This window comes from Hylobates moloch, unplaced genomic scaffold (assembly GCF_009828535.3).
Source record: "Hylobates moloch isolate HMO894 unplaced genomic scaffold, HMol_V3 SCAFFOLD_18, whole genome shotgun sequence".
Lineage (NCBI taxonomy): Eukaryota > Metazoa > Chordata > Mammalia > Primates > Hylobatidae > Hylobates > Hylobates moloch.
The window spans coordinates 30,404,758-30,426,553 of record NW_026652293.1 but is presented as its reverse complement, the minus strand read 5'-3'; the positions used below and the strand labels follow the sequence as shown (position 1 = coordinate 30,426,553).

Below are 21,796 nucleotides of genomic sequence, written 5' to 3'. Positions count from 1 at the left end.
ATTCCCAGCCTTTTCACTTCCTTCCTTGCCCCGGTAAAACGACTGGTTACACTTTACATCAGCGGCAGGAAATCGCTTCACGAAACTCATCTGGCTGCTGCGACCAGGCCCTTCTGATTCTCCAGGGACCGTGTCGGCCCCATGAACGCCCCAGGACCTCTGTTCCGGAGGGGCTGGAGCGGGGCCCCGGGCAGCAGCGGGCGCTCCCAGTTGGGACCCACACCTGGCTGGGCGGGGACCCTCTTGCCGCAGCCCAAATTGGCGCGAGGCCCCAGGGACGACCCCGAGCGACCTCCTGACCCGGCATCGCCCCTCTAAGGCGCACTCCCCCGACTCCTCCCGCAACCCCGAGTCTCCCAGGCCGCGGAGCCCGAGGACCCCAGAGACTGCCGCGCGGGGAGCGGGTCTGCGAGGCCGCCCTTCCCTCCCGGCATGCACCACCCAGCCGCCCTCCCCCCCCCCCCCCCCCCCCCCCCCCCCCCTCCCCTCGTCTCCCCTCCCCTCGTCTCCCCTCCTTTCCCCTCCCCCAACCCCCTCCCCGGCTCCCCGCCCACCCCGCGCGCCCCTCCCCCCGGGTCGCGCGCCGCGGGCCCGAGCACAAGACCTCGCTGCTCCCGCCCCCGCCGCCTCCTGGAGTCGCCGGGGCGGACGCGCAGTCCATGGGGCGCGGAGGGCCGGGGAGTTGTCCCAGGGGCCGCGGGAGTTGCTGAGAGGAGACAGAGCTGGGCTTTCTCCTCGGCCAGACCCCACCCCACCCTGCCGACCCCACCCCCTGTTCCTTCCTCCCCGGGGGCGCGCACTCGGGCACGCGCTCGGAAGTCGGGGGTCGGCGCGGAGTGCAGGCTGCTCCCAGGGTAGGTGAGGGAAGCGCGGAGGCGGCGCGCGGGGGCAGTGGTCGGCGAGCAGCGCGGTCCTCGCTAGGGGCGCCCACCCGTCAGTCTCTCCGGCGCGAGCCGCCGCCACCGCCCGCGCCGGAGTCAGGCCCCTGGGCCCCCAGGCTCAAGCAGCGGAGCGGCCTCCGAGGGACGCCGCTAGGCGAGAGGAACGCGCCGGTGCCCTTGCCTTCGCCGTGACCCAGCGTGCGGGCGGCGGGATGAGGGGGAGCCATCGGGCCGCGCCGGCCCTGCGTTCCCGGGGGCGGCTCTGGCCAGTGCTGGCCGTGCTGGCGGCCGCCGCGGCGGGCTGTGCCCGGGCAGCCATGGACGAGTGCACGGACGAGGGCGGGCGACCGCAGCGCTGCATGCCCGAATTCGTCAACGCCGCCTTCAACGTGACTGTGGTGGCCACCAACACGTGTGGGACTCCGCCCGAGGAATACTGTGTGCAGACCGGGGTGACCGGGGTCACCAAGTCCTGTCACCTGTGCGACGCTGGGCAGCCCCACCTGCAGCACGGGGCAGCCTTCCTGACCGACTACAACAACCAGGCCGACACCACCTGGTGGCAAAGCCAGACCATGCTGGCCGGGGTGCAGTACCCCAGCTCCATCAACCTCACGCTGCACCTGGGTAAGCGGTGACAGCCCCGTCCCCTGCTGCTGCTCGCCAGCAGCCCAGCGCGCGGACCGGCTCCGTCCCAGTGGCCGGCCTCACGGGCCCAGACAGCCGCGTGTTTCCTCTCTGTTCCCTGGCGTGGGCCACACAGAAACTCCTTTCTCCAACTTCTTAAATAGATCTCGCTTTTAACATCCCGTGAGGGCCAGGATGTTCCGCACGAGTCTCTCTGCTTTCCTGTTCTTTCTGACTTAACGGGATTCTGGCTCTCTGATTATTCTGCATTTCGGCTGTTAGGATTGTGATTCCCCACTTTTTTTTTCTGAAGCGTTAATCAGAAACTCCCATCCCCACTTTTCTCTTTGCTAGCAAGGTCATCACAGCGCATTCTTGGATCGGAAACAAGAAGGTCCGCCTTAAACACTTTAGCCTTTAAAATGTTTAGATGTCCCTCCAGGGCTGAGGGTGATTGCTCTGTTGAGTTAAGGGGGAATTTGAGGGGAGCAAATGCCTTCGCTGCCTATATTGCCTATGTGTAATTAAAACATAAATTCACTTTTGAAGTTATTGTTCTTTATAGCTGCTGAGCCTTAATTAAGAGCCACAAAGCGATTTGACTGCTAATCCTGGTGCAGAATAAACAAAAGGAAGTGCACTCACTGTAATTGCTGGGCATAGCCTTGTCCCTGGGTAAAAAGCCTCTCCTTTACTGTCTTCCCTTTTGCTTTCATTCAAAGCAAGTGTAGAAACACGTGTAAATGATCTTTCATAAATCAGGAAAGGGATGTGTAGAAAACCTCATGGCAGGGCAGTGGATTGAGGATGGCCATGTGTATCTGGAAGCACCAAAAATAATGTTCGATCTAGCTAAGGTTTTCTTCATCATTGAGATATGTAAATAGGCAGAAAGTTTCATTATTGTGTTTAACAGAGGAATCGATGTGTGAGAAACTGACGTTTTACTTAGCACTTCACTCCCCATTGCCTTGGAAGGCTTGATTATTACCAGTAGCTGGTACTATTAATGAACTTCCAGAGAGAACAGACTGCCCCAAGCCATTCTTCTGTCAAGGGAGGGTAATTCTGTGAGGCTAATATCACTTAGGGGTGTTGGAAAGGAACATGTTGTAGGCAAATGGTTCTTTTGATCATGATTTTGCTGCTCTCCGGTACACTAAACTTTATGTAAGTATCAGGATTCCAGAGAAAGAATTGGACTTACAAAAAGTACTTTGAAAAGTGGGATTAAATTATTGTGTGTGGAATAAGTGTTAGAAAAGCAGAATTATTTAGCATCTTATTTGCAGTTGAGTCATTAAACAAATGAAACATTTTGAAAATAATTTCATAAAATGATACTATGGGGTATCTGTTTTTCAGGGATTGAAGAAGTAAAGTGCACTGAGTTCGGTTTTTTAAAGGTGCCTTTCTAAAGACATAGCTAGTGACCCAGGGTTTCCTAAGATCTGTGAGATTGCTCTTTATTCTCTCCTGTTACGTTTTTTAAGTTAGCCAAAATTATTTTTGAAATTCGTATCTAAGTATTTCTGTTTAACTTTTGACTTGTTAAAGTTTCTGTGTTCAAGTTTGAATACTCTTGAAGTCTTTTTTTGTTCATTTTCAGATTTTAAAATTTTCAGAGAAAAGGCGTTGCCTGATGTCTCAAATCTCAGATGCCTGAAATTCAATTGACAATTACTGAACAACAGTCTCTTATTTACATAAAGGTGGGGTTGTCAATCTTGGCTCTCAGAATTTTCTCTTGTAGGCACTGTGTAGCTAAAGGTTATTTAAGGTGATTTCAGAGGTAGATAGATTACTCAGTGATTACTACCCTGTTGCAAAGATAATGTGGTAGAGTAACCCGGTATCAGTTAAGTTAGATTGCTCCCACTGGGAGGCAGATATGTTAACTTTGGGTCATGGCTGATTAAAAGGTCAAAAGAGATCTTAGAGTTTACCTCTAACGTCACTTTTTACTATAAAATGTTTTATGCTTGGACTTGGTTTTGCTGAAATTTTCCTCAACTTTTGGTAATATTCTTGCTAAATGAAATTCATAAAACTATGAGTTTAAAACTTGTAAGTTAAAAGTTAAGGTATTTTCTTATAAGCATTGTGATTAACTGTAAAAATATGTACTTTAAACTTTTAGTTTAAACTAACTTGACTAGCATACTTGACTTGTTCTTGGATCAGAAATGACATCCTGGAAGAAATCATGCATAGTGGAGGAGGTGGGAAGGGGGAAAGGTTTGTGTGTAGTGAGGTTGAGGTTTCTCTTTCTCCCCCCGCCTTTAATGACAAGGTTATATGTATACATGTATGTTTCGATCAACAATTTATGACAAGTAGGCAAGGTGTTATGTGTCACTGTGTGTTTTGATGTTCAGCATATTCACTCCCCAACTCCAGTTACTCCACGGGCTGTAGCTAACTAATTATTTCCCATGAATTAAAGTACCATGACTATTTTGTGAATCTATTAAATCTCCCTTCCAGTTCAAATTTCACATACCCTTAAACAAGTGATGCATATTGTGCTTCGCTCTTACAGAGCATGTGAAACTAGAAATGAGTAATGTAAAAGAACTAGGTCTAGCCACCACTTTTCTAGCCTTTCTTTTGATGTCGAACTTTAAATACAGTAAACTTTAAAATAAGCAGTCAAATCATACATAAGAAATGTAAGTAGTTATGTAAATGTTTTGGCACTGACTTTTTTAAATTATAAAAATGAAACATGACATTGTAAATTCAAACAATGAGTGTAATGACAAGTGAGTTTCTTTGTCACTAGCTGCTAAGCTCCATGCCCTAGAGACCACCCTTCACAATTTCTTACATTAATATGACCCTCTAGAAATTTTTCATGCATACACATGTATATATAAAATTATAGGATCATTTTAACTGGTACTTTTTGGGAGGCTGAGGTGTATTTTAACAGATGGCAAATACAAATCTGATTATTGTGCCCGTATCATCACTTCCTGTACAAAAGCCAGGAAAATCAGTGTTGATTCTGAAAACAGCCATCTCTTAAGCACCATACACAGTCATCCAGGGTGCAGGGTGCAGTGCATCCTTGGTTAAAAAGAGTTAAAGTTGCTATGGGAACCAGAATTGCACTTTCTGCTTGTTGTGGGGAGAAATCTCAACCAGCCACCCTTTTCTAAAAAGAAGTCTTTTTTGTTTCGCCTTCAACTTCTGGGTGGATTATTCAATTGCTGTTAAAAAGTTTGGGTTTTATGTCTTATAAGTTATAGTAAGTTTTTATCAGTACCGGTGGGGTAGTAGTTGATACTAAGATTGTAGCTAAGGATTTGCCTTTTATTAAACAGCCCCATTAATTAACTTGATAATCATTGTGGATGGAAACTTGGCAGACAGGATCCTAATCTTGAGAAAGGTAGCTTTTCCTCTTTCTAAAAGCAGTTAGATTAAGGAAAAGAGTGCTTATAAAACCAACCCAATCAAAGTTTATGGAACTCCTAAAATTAACACTGAAACCAGATTAGTTTCCAAGCTCCTCATAAACTGTAGGAACCAATAGTGATTAAATGAAGCTTTTAAATCTGTATCTGAATATCTTTTTTTTGTGTGTAAGTTAGAATAATTGATATATAAGGCTATTGCCTTTTATTCTCTTTGGTCCTCTGCTGAGTGTGTATGTATTTAACATGGAACGAATGGCAATTTTTCCCCTCAGGAAAACCTTTGCAAGGTGGGTTCTGACTATGTCAGGGAATAGCTCACTGTGGTGACTTCACTGTGGTATTTGTGCACCCTGAGGGGACACTATTTTAGTTTGTCTCACAAAGGCCTGATTTACATTTTGCAGGTTTCAACTTGAGAAGTTAAGGAGCTCTTCCTTAATGGCCAGCAGTTGTTGAACACAGTTTTATAAAGTTGCTGTTGGCTGTTTTCCTGTAATACAGTTCACTGCTTTTTCTCCAAATTCCTTCGCCATTCTAAGGGCATTCAAAAAAGAATTTACACATTAGGGGAGAAGTTGGAGCTATAAGGCATCCCCCCCTCACCTCTTCCATTTGTCATTGGTCACATTTGTGGGAGGAATCAAGTTTTGCCTATTTCAATTCTAAATAATCTTAGAAAATTGGGTTTGCCTTTTACTGTGCACTCCTTCCTCCTGTGCATACATTCTCATGTTATTGCCGGATATTCTGCAAACATTTTTAAAAATACTCTTGAAATCCATACCACTGTACCTGATAGAAAGTTGTAGAAGATTGAGGGTCCTGTCTTCAGAAAATTATACTCTGTTAGGAATTTACACACTCATAATGACATTACAATAATAAATCAAGGATGTCTATATAATATTTTACAGCTTATAAGGCCTCCAATTTATCACTGATGAGATTTCTCACAACGCAAGGAAGGCAAAGATGCCTAAGGTTGTGATTTGCCAGAAGTCATGGGGGAAGATAGGTCTTTGACTACCTAGTTGATTGCATTCGTTCTTGCAGCTTGCAGCTTCTCTAACGAGTCTTTCAAAAGAATGTCTACTTTATTCTAAGCCATTTTTAAAATTTCATGTATACCCTGGTTCAGAGATACCAGACTCCTTTGGTTTTCCTTGTTTTTTTCTCCTGCATACTCCTTTTTATTTATGTTCCTGGACTCCTCTCTTTTCATGCTGTTCACGCTTCATGGATGAACTCATGTTTGTCTCAAGGCTTCATTTGCAATCTCATTTGTAAATTTTTAAATTCTAAAGTTGTATTTCTAGTCAGCTCTTTTTCCAGATCTAAAAACTTGTTGGTTATGGTCAATTTGGGATGTCCAGAGAACATATTCAAAACTAAATTCACTCCTTGTTATCTCACCCAACTCAAAGCTCTTTTGGTATTCCCTATCTCAATGAACTACACTGCTAACACTGAGACTCTCAGCCGATGTTGCCCACCTCTCTCCTGAAAGAACCATGCTCGACAGGCTTCATGAATAAAGACTACTCTGGTGAACAGATAGGATCCATTGCTGTGAGGTGGGTTGGTTCTGGGTAGCTGTAACTTCACCGCTTTCTTTCCCACCAATCCTTACTATAATCTGTCCAAGACTCTACTCTTACCTTCTATATCCAGACACTATGTGTCTTGGATGCTTATCTTTCTCTCCATCCTCTTTGTCTCTGCCTTACTGTAAGTTCCCATTGCATTTCACCTGGATTGTTGCTACAGCCTCCTAATAAACTGGTGGGCTTTCTGCCTCCAGTTTTGCCCTTTATATTTGGGCAGCCATCCTTTGGACTGAGTGATGATTCTAAAATGCAAATCTGGTCATACAATTTTACAGCTAAAAATTCTGCAGTGGTTCCTCAAGGTTTTAGGATAAACTCCAAACTCCTTGGCATGGTGTACAGGGTACTTTAGGATCTGGACCTTTTTGTTGCTTCACGTGCTCACAGGGCTGTTCTTTGGTTTGAAACACTTCTCCCAGGTGTTAACCCTTTAGGACTTCTTTCCCAGTTTCTCTTTCTCTCTCCCCTTTCTGCCCCACTCTCTGGCTTGGATTAGGTCCCCCACTCACGCCACCCTGTAGGTATTTATCACAGTCCCTATCACATAGGATTATCTGTTTCTTTACTTGTCTGTTTCTACCTTTAAACCATGAAGTTTTTGAAGGACGACGAGTCAGGGGTTTAGTAATCTTTTAGTTCAGTTAAAGATGACTAATATTGGTTAATTGCTTGTTATGTATTAGCACCAGTGCAAATTCCTGGATGTGTTGTGATTCATGGGACATTGCCCTGACCTCATTCTTAGATGAAGTGTAGATGCAGAGACCCATGTCTCTCGATTTGGGGGTAGGCAAATGATGGCCTTCTTAGCCAAGTCCAGTGCAGTCCTGCCACCTATTTTTGTATGGGCTATGAACTAAGAATGGTTTGTACATTTTTAATTGGTTAGAAAAAATCAGAAGAATAATATTTTGTGACGTGAAAATTTCATGAAATTCAAATTTTAGTTATCCATAAGTTTTGTTGGAGCATAGTTTAGCCCATGTAACAAAGAATTGTCTGTGGCTGTTTTTGCATAATAAAGGCAGAGTTGAGTAATAGCAACAGACTCCATATGTCCCAGCCCACAAAGGCTGAAGTATTTACTATCTGGCTGTCATAGCACAGGTTTCTTGATGTCTGTTCTAGAGCAGTACTTTCATGTTATATAGTAAGTCCTAAGTGAGAGATGCAAGCACAGAGAGGATTCACTTCACTAACATTTGGATGGAGGCTGGAGGCATTCTGTCTCCAGTGACATTTGTCTGGCATGGTGTTCATAAAAATATATGTACAGTGAGTGAATAAATGAATGCCTGAATTATAAAACTCCCATAACATTGAACATTAAATTCTTCAAAGCAAAACTTTTGAGCTTGTTTATTTTTTATCAGTGCAATCTCTCCATTTTATAAGATATATGTCACTGTAATAGCTAATGTTAAATGTAGTATGTGGTTTTATTTCTGTAAATTTTTAAAAAAGTACTGAGGTATGGAACTGGTATGGAATTGGAAAGGCCTATGACTGTCCTTTTTTGGGTAAAAATTAGACTGTTATATGACTTGAACTCAGCCTAGATAAATCTTAGGAGAAAACTCATGAATTCTCACATGTGAATATGTATTTCTGTAATGTTAATTTGTATTTTTTTCCTTTAAAAATGGACATAAGCACATTTTATTTAAAGTATATATATTCTGTAGTTTCAGCTACTTGGGAGGCTGAGGCAGAGGGATCACTCGAGCTAAGAAGTTTGAGGCTGTAGTGCACCATGATTGCGCCTGTTGAATACCCACTACACCCCAGCCTGGACGACACAGACCTTATCTCAAAAATTAAATAAATAAAATATATATATTCACATGTACATTGTTGAAATAGATTCTTAAAGGGAATTATTAAGCAGCTGAGGGGAAAGGTTACAATGAAATATCTTATTTGCTTGTTGTATAGCATCCTTTTAAGTTTAGTGAAGTCATCATGAGTAGATTTAGAAGATAGGCATACTGTCTCTTTAGGATAGTGAAGGAACTGTAAATGTAGGGTATGGTATAGCCCAGTGTATTCCATATTAGAGTGGTTAGGCTGATGAGCAGTAACCACATATTCATCTAAAGTTAATAGGCAGCAGCAACAGTTGCTTCTTTTTTTTTTTTGGAGACGAGTTTCGCTGTTGTCGCCCAGGCTGGAGTGCAGCGGCACGATCTTGGCTCACTGCAACCTCTGCCTCCTGGGTTCAAGCGATTCTTCTGCCTCAGCCTCCCGAGTAGCTGGGATTACAGGCATGTGCCACCACACCCAGCTAATTTTGTATTTTTAGTAGAGATGGAGTTTTACCATGTTGGTCAGGCTGGTTTTGAACTCCTGACCTCAGGTGATCCGCCCATCGCGGCTTCGCAAAGTGCTGGGATTACAGGCATGAGCCACCACACCCGGCCCTGCTTCTTTACTTGCTCATTTTTCCTGCTGGACTTTATTGACAGCTGTACCACTGTTCTGTTTGGGTTTTAGGGAAAGGTGTTAAAGTTTAGAGCAGGGCTGTTTGTTTATTTTTCCTGCTGAAAATTTCTGAGAAGGTTTTTAAAAATATGGGATTAATGTTTCTTCAAGTTGTCAGCTTGAAAGTGTAACATTTCAAGATGATTTTGTGCTGATTCTATTACTTTGCCTTGGTTGCTTGCTATAAGACTTGTTTAAGATAGAACTTGCCCTGTGGAGAAGAATAGAGTAGAATAAAATAATTTAAAAATAAGAAAAAAAAAGATTAAAGAAAAAAAATAAACACACGTGTAAGAGGGCCCTGCTGGAATTTGCAAGCATCTCCTTTCTTGTGACATGATAAAGTTAGGTGTTTGCTCATTTGGGTCCAAAATTGACAGCTTGCTAATGGGGTTACCAGAAAACCCATTTATAGAAACATTCCTGAGGTTTAGAGTACTGCACTAGACTAGGGTGGCACTAATTAAGTATGTCTGCTATTCTATACGTGTGCTTTTCTAGGGGCCAGCCCGAAATAAGTGGGCCCAGTCAGTCTGGTACAACTACATATTCATGAAATAAAATAAAGCAGACTTCTCTCTTTCTTAGACAATGGCACCCCCAGATCTCTTGTGGGAGAAGAAACTTATGGTAAGGCTGGGAAATGAATAAGGGGATTTACCTTATTTCTTTTGAACTTTAAGAGTTACATTTCCTCAGTTCCCTTCTTTTACTCTGTTTCCAACTGTGTGTGGCTGCTTCCTCTTATATTGAGGGCAATATTAGATTGTTTTATTTTTAGATTTTTGTTATTTTATCTTTTTGTTTTGAAAGTTGGAGGAGAAATTAATTCAAAATCAGTCTTCACATTGCTTGCTTTTTTTTTTGTTTGTTTAAAGAGACAAAGTCTCACTCTGTTGCCCAAGCTGGAAGTGCAGTGGTGCAATCAGAGCTCACTGCAGCCTTGACCTCCTAGGCTCAAGTGATCCTCTTGCCTTGGCCTCCCACAGTGCTGGGATTATAGGCATGAGTCACCATGCCTGGCCTCTTTTTTTTCTTTTCTTGAATTTGGTAACGTGGTCTTGTATAGAGTTAAGGACTCAGTAAATTTTGCTTCATGATGATAAATCACAGTACTGTGTATATATGAAAGTTTCTGCTAACCAGAATGATTGGTTGTGGCAGTGACTATACAGGTACCTGTCTGTTTTCAGAGACATGGTTAATGACCAGTCTCTTTTTTTCCCATCCTCTTTAGAGTTCTGATTTTGTGTTCTATTCTTGAGCTGGGTGGAGCTCAAGAATAAATTTTACATATGTAAAATTTCAGAGCAATGCATTTAATATTTGTATACTTCATTGTATGTAAATTATTCTTCAAATAAAAAATGAATTAAGAAACTGTCAGCCAATTGTAGTACAATATAATATAGTTGATTTTGTTTGTTTTTCATACGATTTTTGGCTTAGGAGAGAACACAATGTGAGGCTTCATCATCTAAAATATATTTCTCTTAGTGTCTTTCTCCTCTCTACCAGAAGTTGCTGGCATTAATAGGCATTAACAGATATTTATTGAGTGATCAAATCAGTGAACTGGCTGGTTTTAATTGAGTTATGAGCCCATTTTCATTGAAGTACCTGCAGAGCCCTCTCATACAATCAAGCCTGATAGACGCCTCAGGCAGTGGAGCATGGGAAACCTGGGGAAGAGCTCTCTTCTGTTCTCACCTCACTTTAAGCAGGTAGTGGTTTTGGTTGATGCTTCATCGTTTGATGTGGTAAAATGGTAAGTCTGTGGGTTTTGCTGCAGGTTTAGAGAATTCTTTTAAGTATGTCTTTGTGTGGCGTATGCTTTGGTCACAATGTCTGGTGCTTAGGTAACTTGCTATTTAATTTCCATGGTGAAATGTAAGTGTTCCACATATCACTTAAATAATGGGGAGACCCCATCTTCATTCATTTAAACATGGTCCAGGTAATGGCTTTCTCTTATTGAGCCTTTTAGAAATAAAAAGTCTGAAGTTTGAATTATGTGGCTTTCTTGGAGAAAAGTGTTTTTTATTTATTTATTTATTTTATTTTTTTTGAGACAGAGTCTCACTCCGTTGCCCAGGCTAGAGTGCAGTGGCATGATCTTGGCTCACTGCAACCTCCACCTCCCAGGTTCAAGCGATTCTCCTGTCTCAGCCTCCCGAGTAGCTGGGATTACAGGCACACACCACCATGCCTGGCTAGGTTTTTTGTATTTTTTTTAGTAGAGATCAGGTTTCACCATGTTGGCCAGGCTGGTCTCAAACTCCGGACCTCAGGTGATCCACCCTCCTTGGCCTCCCAAAGTGCTGGGATTATAGGCGTGAGCCACTGTGCTGGGCCAGAGAAACTTATAAAGCTATGAAATATTTCCAATGATCTGAAAAGATCTACCCACTTAAAATGAGATGAGCTTATTGCATTTTGATTCTAATTAGTGGACAAAGGACTTATGTAAATAAGACTGCTGGGGAGAAAATGGTTCACTCATAGACCTTGTAGTATGGGATGTGTGAGTTATGATAAATGTTGAAGATACTTTTTATATCCTGAAGATACATTTATTCGCAATGTATTTGAGGAGATCAGACAAAAACATTGACCTGTAGGCAAAATAATTCAGTTGAAACTTATTTTCTGAGATAGAGTCTCACTCTGTTGCCCAGGCTGGAGTGTAGTGGCACGATCTCAGCTCACTGCAACCTCCACCTCCCGGTTTCAGGCGATTCTCCTGCCTCAGCCTCCTGAGTAGCTGGGACTCTGCAGGTGCATGACACACGCCCAGCTAATTTTTGTATTTTTACTAGAGTCGGGGTTTCACCGTGTTGGTCAGGCTGGTCTCGAACTCCTGACCTCGTGATCTGCTCGCCTCGGTCTCCCAAAGTGCTGGGATTACAGGCGTGAGCCACCATGCCCAGCCCAGTTGAAACTTTTTAAATTGTTGGGAGAATACCTGCAGAGCGTTTTGAAGAGTAGGGATTGAAGTCAGCCAGGAAAAGCTTCCCGGATCTTGAAGAAAAGTAATAGACATGAGTGTAGGGTGTTTCCAGGAAGGTTGAGTTGTTTGAATAAAGATCTAAAAGTAGTTAGATAACGGTGAAGGTATTACTTGCCATTCATGGAGCACTGAGGACGTGCCAGATGGATTCTGAGGAGAAGAAGAACTTGAAAGCTGGGTGACAAAAGAAACTAAATTACCTTTTGTCAAGTGCCTCCTGGTTACCTCTTACAATTCTTCAGTCTTGAGAACTATTGTTAGCCCCTGGGGAAGAATAATATGACTAGTGACTTTTCTGAGGTTACATAGGTTGAAATCCAGACCTGCTGTGGTACATAGATTATGCTTTTGCCACTCTGCCATGTTAGGTCAGACCTGCTGTAAGTGATAGTGAATTCTAGAAAGACCTCAGATTGAGGAGTCAAATGAGAGTGCTAAAGAACTAAGCATTGTTTCTCTGATAGACCACTGCTTGAGGATCTCTGGATTTAGATTGCTCCTGTTAAAAGGGCCTTACACTTATTCTTGAAGAACAGAGGATTTTTTTAATTAAAAAATATATATATATTTTTTAGACAAGGTCTTGCTCTGTCATCCAGGTTGGGGTGCAGTGGCACGATCCTATTTCATTGCAGCCTCAAACACCTGGGCTCCAACAAACCTCCCACCTCAGCCTCCTGAGTGCTAGGACTACAGGCATATACCACCATGCCTAGCTAATTTTATTTTTTTGTAGAGATGGGGTCTCTATGTTGTCCAGACTGGACCGAACTCCTGGCCTCGAGCAGTTCTCCTGCTTTGGCCTCCCAAAGTGCTGGGGTTACAGGTATAAGCCACCATGCCCAGCTGAGGATTGTTTTCAGTGGAAGAATTTTAGGTTTTGGGTACATGTGCTAGTTGTATGATATTTAGCTGCTAATGCTTCTAGAAATTTCTAAGGAATTTATTGAATTTGAGGATGAGGTCCTGGATTTTTTCAGGGTCTATTGATAGAAAAAATATGCTCTACCCGTGAAAAGAAAATTTCTACACGTTCTGAATTTATTATGCCAAGGGGAAAACTTAGGCCCTGGAAACTGAGTCACATAACATGGCTGTTTTTCTTCTCTGGTGCATGACTGTTGCTTACGGACCTTTGTGTTGAGATGTTACATATAACTAGATACCCTATTCTTTATTCAAACCTAGACTAAATGAAGCTGGAGGTAGAGACCCCTGTGATTGTTACTGCTTTACAATGGAGTGTTAAGCAACCCCCTTAGAGTATAATAGTAACCAATCAAATCTTGTATCTATATGTTAGCCTTATGTAGAAAATGTTGTAATTCTTTTTGACTCCCCTATTTTTGCCTATATAAATGATTCTCACCTTTTCCAACGCTGGGGAGTGCTGAGCACCATTCTTCAGTGTCCATGTTTCCTGGAAAATTAACCTCACACTTTGCGCTTGAATGAATTCTTTTTTTTTTTTTTTTTTAAGACAGTGTTGTCTTGCTCTGTCTCCCAGGCTGGAGTACAATGGCGCAGTGTTGGCTCACTGCAACCTCCGCCTCCCAGGTTCAAGTGATTCTTCTGCCTCAGCCTCCCGCGTAGCTGGGATTACAGGTGCTTGCCACTGTGCCCAGCTGATTTTTGGATTTTTTAGTAGAGATGGGGTTTTGCCATGTTAGCCAGGCTGGTCTCGAACTCCTGACCAGCTGATCCACCTGCCTTGGCCTCCCAAAATGCTGGGATTACCGGTGTGAGCTACCACACCTGTCCTTTTTTTTTTTTTGAGACAAGAGTTTCACTCTGTCACCCAGGCTGGAGTGCAATGGCACGATCTCGGCACAGTGCTACCTCTGCCTCCTGGGTTCAAGCGATTCTCCTGCCTCAGCCTCCCAAGTAGCTGCGATTACAGGCATGTGCCACCACACCCAGCTAATTTTTGTATTTTTAGTAGAGATGGGAGTTCACCATGTTGGCCAGGCTCCCGACCTCAAGTGATCCGCCCGCCTCGGCCTCCCAAAGTGCTGAGATTACAGACGTGAGCCACTGCGCACAGCTGAATGAATTCTTTTAACTGGATCCTCTGTAAAAAACACATTACACTTATTTGTGAAGAACAAAGGATTGTTTTCTTTTTTTTTGTTTTTTTATTTTGTTTTGTTTTGTTTTTTAGATGGTGTTTCACTCTTGTCGCCCAGGCTGGAGTGCAGTGGCATGATCTTGGCTCACTGCAACCTCCACCTCCTGGGTTCAAGCAGTTCTTCTGTCTCAGCCTCCTGAGTAGCTGGAATTACAGGCGCCCACCACCACGCCCGGCTAATTTTTATATTTTTAGTAGAGATGGGGTTTTGCCATGTTGGTCAGGCTGGCCTTGAACTCTTGACCTCAGGTGATCCGTCTGCCTTGGCCTCCCAAAGTGCTGGGATTACAGGCATGAGCCACTGCACCTGGCCCCAAAGGATTGTTTTCAATGGAAGACTTGTAGGTTTTGGGTACTTGAACTAGTTGTATGATATTCAGTTGTTAATGGTTCTAGGAATTTCTAAGGAATTTATTGAATTTCAGAATGAGGTCCTGGATTTTGTCAGTGTCTGACAGGAAAAGTGTACCCTACCTCATTTCCTGAGGGATGATCAGTGGCTTCATTTATACAGGGAATGCCACCACCTTATCTCCTTTCTGCCTTATCCATGACTTCTTTCTGGTTGTTGAGAATTGCTGAGTTTAGTTCACTTGCTTACTTTATCTGACATGATTAAAGATAAGGCTGCTTGGTCTGTCTTCACATTCTAGTTCTTTCCTTCTCTGCTCCAAGTAAATTCTAACCCTTACATGGTATGTTTCGTTGTTAAAGTTTGCTAACTGAATAGGTCTAATCCACCTTTTGTTAATTGATGGATAGATAGCTACTGTAGTCCCAGGAGCTTTCTTTGTCAGTATTAACATTATTCAGGTTCAGAAGTGATACCATTCACTTTGATGTCTGTGTATGTGAATTTGCAAATCTGTAAGTCTCTCTTTACCTCTTCCCCTCTCTCTTTCTGCCTCCCTCCTTTTCTCTTTAGTTTCCCCAGAGTGTTGCTGAGCTAGGGTTCAATCAGAGGACTCTTAGATACCTTAATTTTTTTGGCTTTATTTTTGAAGAAAGGGATCATAGTTCCCATTAGGACATGTATTTACAATGTGTTTTCTTCTGCTCCCCTACCACACTCTACCACTACTTCTAGAACTTAAAATTCTAGGATTGTTTTTTCTCCCCTTTTTTATCCCCTTTTTAAAAAAAGTCAAAACTCTTCTTAGTATAGTAGAACTTCACCGGTTTGATTGGCTGATTAAATATACTAAGTATTACTGAATCACTGCTCTGCCTTTTCTGCTTTCTTTACAGACATGTTTAGTATACATTGTATGTATTTTTTTTTTTTTTTTGAGACAGAGTCTTGCTCTGTTGCCCAGGCTGGAGTGCAGTGGTGTGATCTCAGCTCACTGCAACCTCCGCCTCCCGGTTCAAGCAATTGTCCTGCCTTAGCCTCCTGAGTAGCTGGGACTACACGCATGGGCCACCATGCGTGGCTAATTTTTGTATTTTTAATAAAGATGGGGTTTTATCATGTTGGCCAGGCTGGTCTCGAACTGCTGACCTCAGGTGAGTCATCCACCTAAAGTCCTGGTATTACAGGAGTGAGCCACCACTCCTGGCCCACAGATGATTTTTAAATACTCTTGCTTAGTTTCCTTTCTTACAAGGAGAGTGGGTGGCACCCTGTGCTACACCGGAGGGCTGAATGTTGGGTTTAAAATGTCCTCGATGTCCTCCCTTCTCTCTGCTGTTTTTTTGTTTTTGTTTTTGGTCAGTTGGTAAAATATAAATGCATAAATGTTTTCCCAGGACTTTTCCATCAACTTTCTTCAGACAGAATGAAGGGATTCCAGTGATTTCCAAGAAAAGAATTTTGCAGTTTTTAGAAAGAGGGTAGTGACAGCATGATGAAATGAGCTGAACAGCTTTTTTTGAGTTTTCATGGCAGGGACTGGGAAGTGATATTTTCCTGCCCTGGCATCACAAATCCCAATTAGAGGCACGAATCTGCTGCCCACATGTTCTCAAAATCCATGACCATTTTATTATCAAAAACTGTAAGGAATAAATAATTTGGCAATGTAAAATGGTTAGATCAAGATATGGAGTTTAAGTATTCCTTGCAACATTTAGACTCTTAGTTTTCTGGAATGTTGACATCAGTGGACTCTTAAAAATATGCAGCTAACTAGAATAATAAAATCACAAAATTTTGGAGTTGAAAATTTAAGCTATAAAAAAAAAGAAGGAAAAAAGTTTTAGGGATAGGTCCTGGTTTAATTTATTTAATCTCTTACCAAATAATTTAAGGTAGTATGTGTAGTTGCCTTGGGTGAGCAGTTTTACCTGTAGACTCGTGCATCTGTGCTGCCATTCCTCAGTGGTTCCTATCCATCATACCCCTATTATGATGGTGCTGGTGACGTCATCTGTTTTGATGCCACTAAGTTTAAAGAATTTTTTCTAAAAAAATTCTGGATCATGATCTGATAGAGCTGAGCGTGCCGGAATTTTCATTGAAATTGTGTTCTTTTGGAGGTGGGAATAAACAAGAGACTAAGGGTAAAGATTGTGGTGGGGTCGGGGGAGGGTTAGAAACCAAAAGAGCAATTGTGTACTTGAATTGCTTTGGTCATGTGATTGCCCCTTCTTGGGTAAAGGGTTGTGATCAGTGGCCTTCAGTGTCTTGGATTAACTTTCAGAGCAGTCCATACATAGTTTTGAATTTGTGGTATTTTAGATAAGTTCATGGGATAGAAAGTCTATTGGAGACTATAAATTCTTAGAATTCTACAAATTATGAGCATTTGTGGGAACATCTGTAATGCAGCTATAATAAAATTTGTTTATTATCAGGATTGCTTTAGAGGCTCTTGCTGGGTTTTTTATTACTGTTTTCAGCATTTTTGCTACACGCCCTGAAATAGCATCAACTCCTGGGTAGACTTCAGGATCATTTAGTTTTGTAGCCATTCTAATCAGGTTTGGGTTTTAAACATACATCCACTTTAGAGCTCTTATGTCCTGGCACAGACATCGATGGTGAATCCAGGCCATTTCAAGATGGACACTGATTCTGGAATTAACATACTTCGCAGATGTTTGTAGTACAGATTTGTTTTCTGTGCTGTCTTTCATGTGTTCTTCTGTGTCTGTATCTGTGCTTTCCTCTTTTTCCTTTTAGAACCCCTGGGGAAAGGTAGGTATCTGCTTTTGGGATTGGGAAGTAGAATAGGTATTAAATTTTTGGTGAAAACCTTTGAGTTGGTATTGACATTTCTGTGAGAGGAGAGGCTGCTTTGTTCCCTCGAGGGAGACTGTTGGTGAGGGTGGTGTGGGGGGTGAGACTCTGAATGTAACTAGACACGGACTTCTTCACATCTCTAGTGGTTTTCAGTTATGAAATGGGCAACTGATGCTCTGAGTCAGCAGCCTTTTAACCATGCCTGACTGAAGAGACCTTGTGTTTGAAATTCACAGCATTGCCTGGATCCCTGCTGTCTTTTTGTGCCTCCCGCTAACACACAGCTGTTTTTGTTCATACATCATTTTGTGTTCAACTGCCTGGTTACTTCCTCAGGTCCCTTTTATGGCGAATAATGGACACATGGGAGTTTGAACACCCAAGTGTGTGGTTATTCAAACAGGAAGTCTCAAGGAAGCACAGTAACTTTGTCAGAGGAACAAAAGATGGGACAGGAAAGGCTATTGATGATTCTAGGCTTCAAACATCTGCTGGGAAATCTGACAATTTCTGAAATACAGATATTCCACGGCTTACAAACAAGATGGTTTGTTTATTTGGAACTTGTTCCATTTTTTAAAAATCAGGGTATTAAATCTTAATCCATAAAATAGAAGTGGAGGGGAAAAAAGGATATAATGTGGCATCATTAATGTTAAAAAGAGGAGAGAGGCTCTGCCTGTGGCTTGACTGGGTTTCAGGAGAAAGGCTGGAGCAGCTCATCTTGACTGAAAGTAACCCTGAGGCTGAAGGTATCCTCGGGTGAGCACATAGATGGGACTTGACAGAGGCTGCTAGAGCTGACAGAATTGGATTAAAAGATGATTTTATGCAGAGCTTTTGATGATTGAGCACTGGAGGAATATGAGATAAAGAAGAATGTAGGTTGCACTTAAAGAGCATGCAGTCCAGTGGGAGAGTTAGAATGTGTGTATCAACAAATATTCTCTGAGACAAAACATAAAGTGCTGTGAGAGAAGGATAGAAATTCCATGTGATTGCAAAGGAGATATGACTATAGAAGATCAAAATAAATGCTTCTCAGAACGTTTATCTGGTGACCGTGAAGATTCCTTATGACCTTGGGATTCCTTGTTTATATGATAAAGGACTTGCCAGAAATAGTCAAATAAATCCTGATTTTAGATTTAAAAGTGAAAATTAAATCTGGAAGTCAAAGAAGGGGGAGCTCTGGGTTCATAGCAATTTATGTTAAGCGGGGTGATGCAAATGCTAAAGAAAACAGTACTGTGTCAGGCTTAATTAATGGAAGTGATAGTATTCAAAGGAGTACAAGTTCTGTGCATCTTATTACCCTGCCTTTAATTTCAGTCATGGTAAACTGTTCATAGTAAACATGCTCCCACCGTGTGGGTACTACTTCATTTTTTTCTTGACTCTTTACTTTTCTGTTTTTTCCTTTGGCTACTTCCTAATCATCTTTAAAACTCCTGACAAATTTCAACTCCTCCAAGAAGATTTTGCTAATTTCTAATTCCTCTATTCCTTCCAGAGCACTTGCCTTTATGTCATTTGATGTTTATACGTCCACTCACTTCTAAAATCCAGTAGGCATACTGCATACCCAGGATGTGAGGGGTGCTATATTGTATTGTTTTCTCTCTTTCCCCCATTAGCTGAGTTCATCAAAGACAAGACGAATTCATAGATTTCTTAATTCATTCATTTACAAATATTTATTAAACACCTGTTACGCAAAAGGTACTGCATAGTACTGGAGACAGGGCAGAAAAGACCTAGAGCTTAAGTTCTGGGTAAAAAAGCATGCAGTACAAAGGACCTGACCTAGGGAGGATTTCATTGGCTTCCCGCCCGCCACCCCACTGACTTTTATGCCCCTAGTGTATGGCATAATACCTTTTATATAGTAGTAGGGGCTCAAAAAAGTTTGCTGAATGAGTGAATTTCTGTTTCTTTGAGGCTGTGGCCACAGAATGCAGATGAGTGCAAGAAACAGCAATTTTGTTTAGGTTTTCCCATGATGGAATTTGCCTTGTAGATAGGGTTTTTAAAATTGGTCAGGCAGAATAGGATGGCTAGTACATGGTATAGTTTCCTCGCCAGCATTGTTAGATGAAGAGTAAGTCACTGTATCAAAGAACCCCAGTATAAAGTAATAAAGTAAATAAAAACCCAGTTTTAAATCATTGAAGTTTGTTCCTCCTTCAGGTGGTAGTTCTGAGGTCAGTGGTTCAGGACAGCAGGGTAGCTCTCCACACTGACATTCTGGGACTCATGAGTGTTTCCTGGAAATGATCTGGGATCCTTTAGGGTATCATTCTTATGTGCCTGGTTGAGGCTGGGTGATAGGCCCCTGTGCTTTCCAATTGGGAAGATATTGAGGAGTGTGTGCCTAAATCTTAACACTTGAAAATCTTACCTCCCCAAAGTGCCATAACACCTGAAAGTGTATTATCTGCCACCAGAGAGAGCTTAGTCACTTGACCACCTCATAAACACAGTAGAGGCTGGGAAATGGGGTCTAGCTGGGTGGTCTTGTGCCTGGCCACAGATCTATTACAGTGATGGATGGGTTGGTGGGGAGAGAACAGATTTTTGGCAGACAGCTCTGCCATGCCAACTCCTGTGCTGAAGAATCTGGTTTCTCCCAAGTTTTGGTCTTTCTGGAGAGTCTTCAGAGGTTCCCATTCTGTGGCTGGCAGTTGTAGGGAGTGGATATAGAAAAATAGTGACCACGCTTACTATGGATCCTCACAATTTTAGCTTTTCAGGAAAAGAGCCTCTGAAGAAAGGGTGTGTACTCATTCTGCTCTTAGTGCACAGCCTTCACTCCCTGACTCTGCAGAATTGGTTTATTCTTTGACCTTTTCCATTTTCACACCCCCAGCCCTCTTGACACTGAGATCCCACTGTACCTTCTTGCTTTTGTGTACTTACACTGATGGGCTCTGTGTTGATCTGCCTCGGAGGAGCACATTCCCACATGGGCATTGTCTCAATTCACTTGACGATGCTGATGGTGTTTACCTTCAGCTATGACAGACCAATCAGAGCTGTTTTAAAATCCAGATGTCTTTTAGGAATGAGAGTTCCAGAAGTGATAAATCAGTGCTTTTTGTAGCTTGAACATACACAGTTTTGTTGTGGAATCTTCTTAAATGTATATTTATCTTTTTCTTCAGTGCGAATTCATTGAGGGCAGGAATCATGTTTTAACCATTAATTAGGTGTCCAACTTAGAGTGGGGTGCTTATGATCTAGTAGATTTAGGAAGATGTGTATATGTTACATAACACCCTCAGCAGTACCCCCATCTCCAAGCAATTGAATATATCTGCAGTAAAATGTATTCATACGAAATAGGCTGATGAAAGGCTATCATAGCCTCACACTAGGTCGTGTTTTGTTGTCACACATTATGAAAATCTTCTGCTGTTTAGGGCTTTTTGAATTGAGAATCACAGATGAAGGATTATGGACTTATATCACATTTGATTACATAAGTTATATCACTTTTACAGATAGTGATAAAACTACTGAAGACTATATAAAAATGTGAAAATAGGCATCTGGTAAATTGGTTATCTAAATAAGCAGATAAAGTTTAATAGGAAATTTCATTTCATTGAAAGGGTGAATTTTGACATGTTCTAACAATTTGCATGAATGGGTTATTAAATTATGGTAACAATATTTAGAACTACAAATAGGGCATTATGTAAATGTTTAAAAGAAGAAAAGAAATAGGGTTGAATTCTGATAAAAAGTGACCTATTAGACAAGTATTTCTATTCCTCTAGGGACATCAGTTCAATTTTTGTTGTTGCTTCATTGTTTTTTGTAAAAAGGCATTGCCTTTTAAAAATCATTTTAAAAAGGCAGTGTCATTTTTAATGACATTACTACCATGCATAGTTTTGTGAGAAACCTGGCTATGTTAAAGCCATTTTGTTTGAGATACATTTTGAATTGGAAGTTACTCTGTTATTCTTGTTTTCAGAAGCAGATAATTTTGGCTATGTCTGTGTCCTTCTTGTCTGCTCTTTATCTGTTTACCTACCTGCTTATCACAACTAACTTTCTGTCCAGTTTTTTTTTAATCCTTAGTAAATCAGTGTCTAGGAATCTTTAATCACTCAATTTTGAGGATGACTGTGTAAATGGTTATAAATGATTGCTTTTGCCTGTTGTGTTCCGTCAGCTTGGTTTTTGCTTTCTAAAGATTACAGTCTCCTTGAATTGACATCTTTCTTTTTTGTTTTTTTAAAGTCAAACTCATTCTCTTTATTTGTGCAGAGTTCTTTGCCCAAAATACATCATGTTGTCCTCTGGGCTTTATTGTCCTAGTTTCTTTTGGAAGAAAAATGCCTTCTCTGTAAATTCTTCCCCACATCTTAGAAGTGTGACACAGCAGTGCTTACTGTATCACTCATTGGTCACTTGAGCATACCATCTTCTTTGGGAATCTTTT

At 41.9% G+C, this 21,796-nt stretch overlaps 1 protein-coding gene across 1 annotated transcript in view; it reads left to right on the top strand.

Annotated features, from left to right (window-relative positions):
• Window positions 1-796: 796 nt before the first annotated feature.
• Window positions 797-21,796, top strand: part of LAMC1 (laminin subunit gamma 1) — a 125,106-nt gene continuing 104,106 nt past the window's right edge. The window contains exon 1 of the mRNA XM_032137069.1: window positions 797-1,508. Within this exon, the coding sequence (XP_031992960.1) occupies window positions 1,094-1,508 (415 nt within the window). The 5' untranslated portion in view covers window positions 797-1,093. The remainder of the gene's footprint in view (window positions 1,509-21,796) is intronic.